An 8,542-nucleotide genomic window follows, 5' to 3' on the forward strand; every position below is an offset into this window, starting at 1 on the left:
CGGTTATCAGGTTAGCAGTTTCCCAGTTAAGGACAAGTTAAAAATGACTATGGAATGTTAAGACCCACGCCCTTTCTGAACCACAAATCAAACCAGAATATTTGTGACATTATCCTTTGTCAGCCAACCTCTGACAACTTCCATCGTCAACCAATCACTGATAACTTCCGTAATTTGTTGTTTTTTTTGTCAAAACAATCAGAATAAAAGGGGAAAATATCCAGGTCACTATGGATACCCGAGCACGTGGACAGAAACTAATGACAAGCTCGAGGTAATGTGGAATATCACCAGCAGACATTTTATTTTACTTTCTATAACTACTTCATCACTAAAACGTTTCGAACAAAAAACAACACATTTTGAATGTTTTGTTATCCTGTTTGGTTGCGATATCTATTGCTTTTCTTTAAACTATAATATATTTTTATTAAGTTTATATTATATCGGTTATAGAAGTTGGCATTTTACAAATATTGCATCGATCAACAAAACACATAGCGGCTTTTGTGGCATTTGTCTTAATTTTCTGCAACCTCTTGGCTTGTCCATGACCTAAAGTTTCAATCCTAACACATAACATACTTATATATCAGAGAACGTATCCAACACAATCATAATTTTATGTGTATCATAAAATATATCTTGTTTTACAACTTTTTAAATTATGTTTTATGTGTTATTTGCGTCAGTTTTTTTATTGTTAATGATATCTTATCGATTTGACTGCAACATTATCAAATAGGCTTAATGCATATATACATTTTTTTTGTTTATTGTTAAGCACAAACGTACATAATGAACAATTTGTGCTCTGCCCATAGCAGGTATCGCACCTGATTTTTTATGGTTATAAAACGTCACGAGGCCAATTCTTAAAGATACATTTTGTAGTCTCGTTGGTATAAGATGCTAAATTTCGGAGTTTGATTTTCCATAGCTGATTCATGACGCTAAAAATCGGTTTTCGATGCCCATGGTGAGCACAGCACATGTAACCCATTGAGTGGCTTTGTGCTTAACTACAAAGAAACAAAGTAAAACAAACAGATGTTGCTAATATTTTTATATAAGGTCATTTTACTTCCAACCTTCAAGGTTTCTAACAAGAAATAAAATACTTAAAAAAACGTCCCTAAACGTGCTTGCCTTTCAGCCGTTGAGGCATTATAAAATTCAGTCAGTCCTACTCGTTTAGGCATTATAATATTCAGTCAGTCCTACTCGTTTAGGCATTATAATATTCAGTCAGTCCTACTCGTTTAGGCATTATAATTTCAGTCAGTCCTACTCGTTTAGGCATTATAATATTCAGTCAGTCCTACTCGTTTAGGCATTATAATATTCAGTCAGTCCTACTTGTTTAGGTATTATAATTTCAGTCAGTCCTACTCGTTTAGGCATTATAATATTCAGTCAGTCCTACTCGTTTAGACATTATAATTTCAGTCAGTCCTACTCGTTTAGGCATTATAATATTCAGTCAGTCCTACTCGTTGAGGCATTATAATATTCAGTCAGTCCTACTCGTTTAGGCATTATAATATTCAGTCAGTCCTACTCGTTTAGGCATTATAATTTCAGTCAGTTCTACTCGTTTAGGCATTATAATATTCAGTCAACCCTACTCGTTTAGACATTATAATATTCAGTCAGTCCTACTTTTCTCTGGTAGAAAGCGGCACAATAGTTGATAACAGGTAATGTTTACCAGCTAGCTGCCTTTCATATAGTTTATCACTTCTAAATTTAGGACGGCTAACAAGTTGATCACATTTGTTAATTTAGGGTTAACGATTTTCGCTGGAAGAATGATAATAGGATATTAAAGAAATAAAATTTTGAAGGATTATGTTTGTTTTTCCAGAAGAAAAATTACAAACTAAAACCTGTTTGTTTGTTTGTTTGTTTTTAATTTTGCGCAAAGCTACACGAGGGCTATCTGCGTTAGCCATCCCAAATTTAGCAGTGTAAGACTAGAGGGAAGGCAGCTAGTCATCACCACCCACCGCCAACTCTTAGGCTACTCTTTTATCAACGAATAGTGGGATTGACCGTCACATTATAACGCTACCACGGCTGAAAGGGCGAACATGTTTGGTGTGACCGAGATTCGAACCCGTGACTCTCGGATTACGAGTCGAACGCCTTAACACACTTGGCCATGCCGGGTCTAACTGAAACCTACACAAGTGATAGAGAAAACGATTCAAAGTAATTTATTGCCACTGAACAATTAACTTTTTTAAAACAAACTTCTATTAAAACAAAGCGTAATAACATCACGCTTTACCGCACTGATTTATATATATATATATATATATATATTCATTTTACCAGCCCTTTGCACTTGTAATGAAGCGAGATCTTTGTACTTTATTTTAGGCCTAAGATCCATCACCAGTTTAAGAGCTGCAATAGAACAAACTAATTTTCTACGCTAAACAAAAACTTTCACATATGAGTATCTTTAGTGCTATATACATAAAAAGAACTAAAATCTCTACAAACACATGTAACAAGAACACGCTCCGTCAACCATGAAGACGAGGAATGAAAACTAGTCTTACCCTCCGTAAGGACAGATCATAAGAACACGCTCGACCAGGCATGAAAGAACTACGTGTTCAGTGCGTGAATTAATACTTATATTTAAAGCTTAAATTAAATAGTTCTTTAAGACAGCCATATCTCTACATTAACTTATCAAATGTGTCACAGGGTGTTACCTTTCAAGAAATGTACAGCAAGTCACGCATTAAAATACACTTTTTAAAAGCAAAACACACGAATATTTGAATTTTTAATAAAAGTAATACTTGTGTATTTAATATTTATGTCAAATTTTCCCTACTAACAACTGGTCATTCTTCCCACTTACAAATGTCGGATAAGTCTATATAGAACATCAAGCTTAAAATGATCCAAGAAATATGTGAACCTTTCCAAATAGGGTGTTTAGTTTCGAGCGTTATTAACGTTCGTTTATCAATACGAAACAGAAGAGAATTTCGAAAAATAAAACAAACACGGCAACATTAAAATATATTAATGCTTATAATACATGTTCAATTTACTAATACCATATACTGAATAAACAAAATTAAATTAGAATACAATGAATGATAAAAAAGCTCTATCTTAAATGTTTACTATCATATTTTTTCCAGAACTGGACCTTCCTTCCAAAAACAAGATATTTCTGAAAAATAAAAAAAACAAGGCTTGCAAGTCGAATTTTTACTTGAATTACTCGCATTTAAAGAATTGCTTGTCTGCCTACATTTGTAATTCAAAATACACTAAATTTTTATAAAGTGATGATTCTTTATCAGACATTTCGAAATGCTAAACACGGGCGAAAGTCCATTTACGTCAGTCCTTCAGAGCAATGCCATTGCTGGTTAGTGGCACGAAACTAAGTAAACATGTTCCAACAACACCATTGCCAAATTCTTAATAGAAATCCAACTGAGGCACAAAGTCTTTAACGTAGATGTAGCCCATGGAATAAAGAAGGTTTTTGTTTATTGGTGGGTACACAGGAGGTTTGTGACGTCGAGTGCTGCTAGCCGCTGGTTGAAGTATTTCTCGTGAAGCTGATTTGCTTGGCTCAGGAGAGAAATTGTCGTTGATTCCCTTGACTTTATTGCCATCTAGTGAAGCTTTTTGTAGATTAATATCTGCTGTTCCATCCTCGGTGTACTGAGAGTAAGCAAAATTACCTTTTTGCTAAGAAGAAGGAATATAGGTCAACATATTATTATAACAGAAAAATATAGTACAAAATGTAACATGCATAATAACATTCATGGAAAACCGAAACAATTTATAAATTATAAGTCTTAAAGAAATACGTTTCATTTTTCAAACAATGCATTATCATTTACATAATCAGTGTTTGGTAATAACATGAATAACAACAACAAGAAAAGTTGGTTCTAACAACAACGTTTTACTTAGTATATTCAACTGTTATCTGCATTTTGTGATTCATTAATCATTACCCTCAAAATCGTTCTTAATATATTTGATGTTAATTATGAAAATATGTTCACTATAAGTTTCAGCTTTTAAATGAAACTTTTGGAATTAAAATTCGACTTAATTAGTTGAAAATTTCCTTGCTCACGCCGTAAGAAGTCCTGTTGTCTTCATATATTGAAGATAAAAATTAAATTATGTTTCTCTTTACAGTTATACAATTTAATCGATGCATTTTAAAATAGAAATTAAACATTCAAATACCAGCCACTTTATATTTTTTACACTAAAATATTAATTATTTTTACCAAAAGTGGTCCTTCGGTATCACCTGTCTTAATTACAGTAGTGTTCTGTCTGTTAGTCATCCAGTAAATAATAAAATGACGTAATATGTGGGACGATTAATGTTGCATTTTATACTGTTCTTACATCAGTAAAACGTGCGCAAGCCGTGAATCATGAGAAGAATTATGCACTCTGTAGGCTACAACACAGCACGACATATAAATTTGTTACTCTTAATTTTGGGATTATTTACTCTTGAAACAGAACACTTTCAGGGACCCTGTGGAAGTACATCTAGTATATATATGATAATTTATACAATATAAATAAAAATAATGAGATAATTATCAAATATTTAAATATTAATATAGTATACTAAGAGGGAGGATCTCCAGGAGACGTCATGGGATTCATCAGACCACCCGTACATTTCATATGTAGGTAATCCAGGAGACGTTATGGGATTCATCAGACCACCCGTACATTTCATATGTAGGTAATGGGGAAGGTAATAGAAAGTCATAGAAATGAGCCAATGAGTTTGAACGGTGTATTCATTGTAAAAAAACAACTGTTTAAAAAAGAACGAAATTACTTTGTTTTATTTCTATTATTACTATTATTTTTATAAATTACTTTGTTTTATTTCTGTTATTACTATTATTTCTATAAATTACTTTGTTTTATTTCTATTATCACTATTATTTTTATAAATTCCTTTGAGAAACCTGCTAATAACTTATACTTAATTCTTCCTACTGCTACTCCCGTAACGCCACCTTCGCGGTACAGGAGTGAGGTAAAAGGGGCGGGAAAATTAGAGGGAAACACAAATATCATTCTAAAATCACACGTACAGGGTATTTCGTTTGGTTATTTTTAACAGAAGGTGATTTTATTTTTAAAATTATTTAAAACACTACTTGGAGAGGAGGATCATCCAGATACGCTCTTGATTTACGTTTCAGACATCGAAGTATAAACTCGATCCACAGATACAGTTATATTTTTGTACAATGTTATATTTTTGTGCAAAGTTATATTTTTGTACAATGTTATATTTTTGTACAATGTTACATTTTTGTACAATGTTATATTTTTGTACAAAGTTATATTTTCGTACAATGTTACATTTTTGTACAATGTTATATTTTTGTACAATGTTATATTTTTGTACAAAGTTATATTTTTGTACAATGTTATATTTTTGTGCAAAGTTATATTTTTGTACAATGTTATATTTTTGTACAATGTTACATTTTTGTACAATGTTACATTTTTGTACAAAGTTATATTTTTATATAAAGTTATATTTTTTTGTACAATGTTACATTTTGTACAATGTTACAATGTTACATTTTTTGTACAATGTTGTATTTTTTACAAAGTTATATTTTTTGTACAATGTTACATTTTGTACAATATTATATTTTGTATAAAGTTATATTTTCATTACAATGTTACATTTTTGTACAATGTTATATTTTTTGTACAATGTTATATTTTTTATTACAAAGTTATATTTTTATTACAATGTTACATTTTGTACAATGTTATATTTTGTACAAAGTTATATTTTGTATAATGTTACATTTTGTACAATGTTATATTTTTGTACAATGTTATATTTTTGTGCAAAGTTATATTTTTGTACAATGTTATATTTTTGTATAATGTTACATTTTTGTACAATGTTACATTTTTGTTCAATGTTATATTTTTGTACAAAGTTATATTTTTGTATAATGTTACATTTTTGTACAATGTTATATTTTTGTACAATGTTATATTTTTGTGCAAAGTTATATTTTTGTACAATGTTATATTTTTGTATAATGTTACATTTTTGTACAATGTTATATTTTTGTACAATGTTATATTTTTGTACAATGTTACATTTTTGTACAATGTTATATTTTTGTACAATGATTTTAATTTAGCTCACTTCTTTTTCGTCAACATCACTTCGTTTCACCCCGAATCAATTTTTTTCGATAGATCTGCCATTTGGTATCTAGCGGTAAAAAGTAATACAAAAATGTAAATTTATTGCGCTATTATTTGTAAAATTATTTGATTTTGCAATTTTGCGCAAAACTGTTAGAGGGCTATCAACATCAGTTGTTCCTAATTTGAAAGGGACGGATTACATGGAAAGCAGTTAGTCTACGTCACCCTCCGCCTACTCTTGGGCTACTTCTTCACCAAAGAAAAGTGAAATTGACCGTCACATTAAAACGACCTCACAGCTAAACGAGCGGACATGTTCGGGGATTGAATTAAGACACAAAGAAAAATAAAGGGTATCCTCTGTAGCCGCGGCACTTGAAATTCATTTTGGTGGCAATAGAGTAAATTAATGTATTAGACCTTGAACGTGATTAAATGCATCCACTGAAAGGGTTTGACTTTCTGAGTCTAAAATTGTAAATCTCAAATCGGTCAAGATATGACGGAGTTATGAGCTAAAAGTTTGTACTTGAGCAAAACACACACACAAACATAGGACTATTCTGTGAGCCGTTTTGCCGCGGCTAAATGTAAAAGTCATTTATTTAAGTTGTTTTTTAAACTAATTTCGCATGACTGTAGCTCACGTTCCCTCCTTCGTTCCATCATATCTTAGTCTCTCTTCACTTAAACAGTATGTTATTTTAATTGTAATTATTTTCTTCTTTGACGTGAGTGTGTGTTTTCTTATAACAAAGCCACATGGGGCTATCTGCTGTGTCCACCTAGTGGGAAACTTCTAACCAGCTAACCTTTCCATCCGTCTCATCAAAAAATACGCTTTATTTCCAAAACAATTTAATCATTTAAACAAAAAATTAAAAACTAGTATGGTAATAAGTATTTCGTTTGACGTTAAGATTTACAAACGTCTAGCATTAATTAATTTAAATCCAAATCGTTTAAAGTAACCTGAAGGTTGTGAACTTCAAGAGAAAAATTAAAAGCGACAAAACACCCAATAATTGGTTGGTTGTTTTTGAATTTCGCACAAAGCTACTCGAGAGCTATCTGTACTAGCCGTCCCTAATTTAGCAGTGTAAGGCTAGAGGGAAGGCAGCTAGTCATCACCACCCACCGCCAACTCTTGGGCTACTCTTTTATCAACGAATAGTGGGATTGACCGTTACATTATAACGCCCCCACGGCTGAAAGGGCGAGCATGTTTGGTGCGACGGGGCTGCGAACCCGCGACCCTCAGATTTACGAGTCTCACGCCTTAACATGCTTGGCCATGCCATGCCAGGCCAAAACACCCAATAAAAACAACTTATTGTATTTGGCTCTCGGAGATAAAACCTGCAAACTTCCACTAAAATTACTTATTGTTAGTAAAGGTAAGATAGAGTAAAAACAATGTGTAAACACCATATTAAAATACTTACGTCCTGGAAGGCGTGTGAAATCCCTACTCCCCGAGAATGTGTAACGTGAGACGATGACAGTACCAGCAGAAAAACACAAAGTTTTCCCTTAAAAAACAAACAATATATACCACAATAAAGGTGTAGGTTATTGTGTTTATTATTAATAATGTTAATACACATTTATAATTTTAAAAAAGAGTTCCATTTTTACGCAAATAGTTTATTCAGAAGGAAAAAATTATTTATTATTTTAAAAACATTTTTAAATTTTAAATTCAACGATCACACCACATTATATATAAATTATATATATATATATATATACATCCGTTTTTATAGAACAAAATCTACTGTCGTAAAAGAATTTTCTCCTTTACAGATACTTTCAGTAAGACTTAATATTAAGATTCAAAAGTTCGTAATTGCGTTGAAATAAACGCAACAGAATTTACCTTGGACAACATGCTGGATCAATCCGGTTAAATGAAGACTGTCTTATAGTCACTATTGAACAATGAGACACCAGTCGCTGGATTTTTGGTCTTTATATAAACTTTCGTTGCTTGGTCCGACTGGTATTACAAATTCAAGCATGGCCGTTTTACGAATTGGATTAATCCGCCACTAATGTAAGACGGCTTTTCTACTGCTCTACGACTTATGTGACGAGGTCGTCCAAAGCACTTTGGTTTGACATTGATGTAGTCAACTTGACCCAGATTTGTTTTCAGATAAAGGGTTTCAGATCTTCTGATGAATTATTCAAGGACAGACCTAACAAACTTGTTATTATAAGAATGGTAATGGTCTTGCTTAGCTCAAGGTGAAAAAAAAAGTACAATGAATATTTAGTCTCTACACAATCTAAGTTATGAGCACTGTTACGGTGTTAG

At 32.0% G+C, this 8,542-nt stretch overlaps 1 protein-coding gene across 1 annotated transcript; it reads right to left on the reverse strand.

Moving 5' to 3' along the window:
• Positions 1 to 1,051: 1,051 nt before the first annotated feature.
• On the reverse strand, positions 1,052 to 8,258 carry LOC143257231 (uncharacterized). Its single transcript, XM_076515643.1, has 3 exons — positions 8,102 to 8,258; positions 7,668 to 7,754; positions 1,052 to 3,732 (listed from the first exon to the last, which is right to left on the reverse strand). Exons 1-3 carry the CDS (start codon positions 8,111 to 8,113, stop codon positions 3,457 to 3,459), a joined length of 375 nt encoding a protein of 124 aa, XP_076371758.1. The 5' UTR covers positions 8,114 to 8,258; the 3' UTR covers positions 1,052 to 3,456.
• Between the last annotated feature and the right edge of the window lie 284 nt (positions 8,259 to 8,542).

Source organism: Tachypleus tridentatus, chromosome 7 (genome assembly GCF_004210375.1).
Source record: "Tachypleus tridentatus isolate NWPU-2018 chromosome 7, ASM421037v1, whole genome shotgun sequence".
Lineage (NCBI taxonomy): Eukaryota > Metazoa > Arthropoda > Merostomata > Xiphosura > Limulidae > Tachypleus > Tachypleus tridentatus.

What these genes read in the sequence shown, in the direction of transcription:
- LOC143257231 (XM_076515643.1), bottom strand. An exon ending in TTTCACACGCCTTCCAGGAC is followed by an intron (nt 3,733 to 7,667) that starts GTAAGTATTTTA and finishes CCTTCTTCTTAG; the next exon opens with CAAAAAGGTAATTTTGCTTA.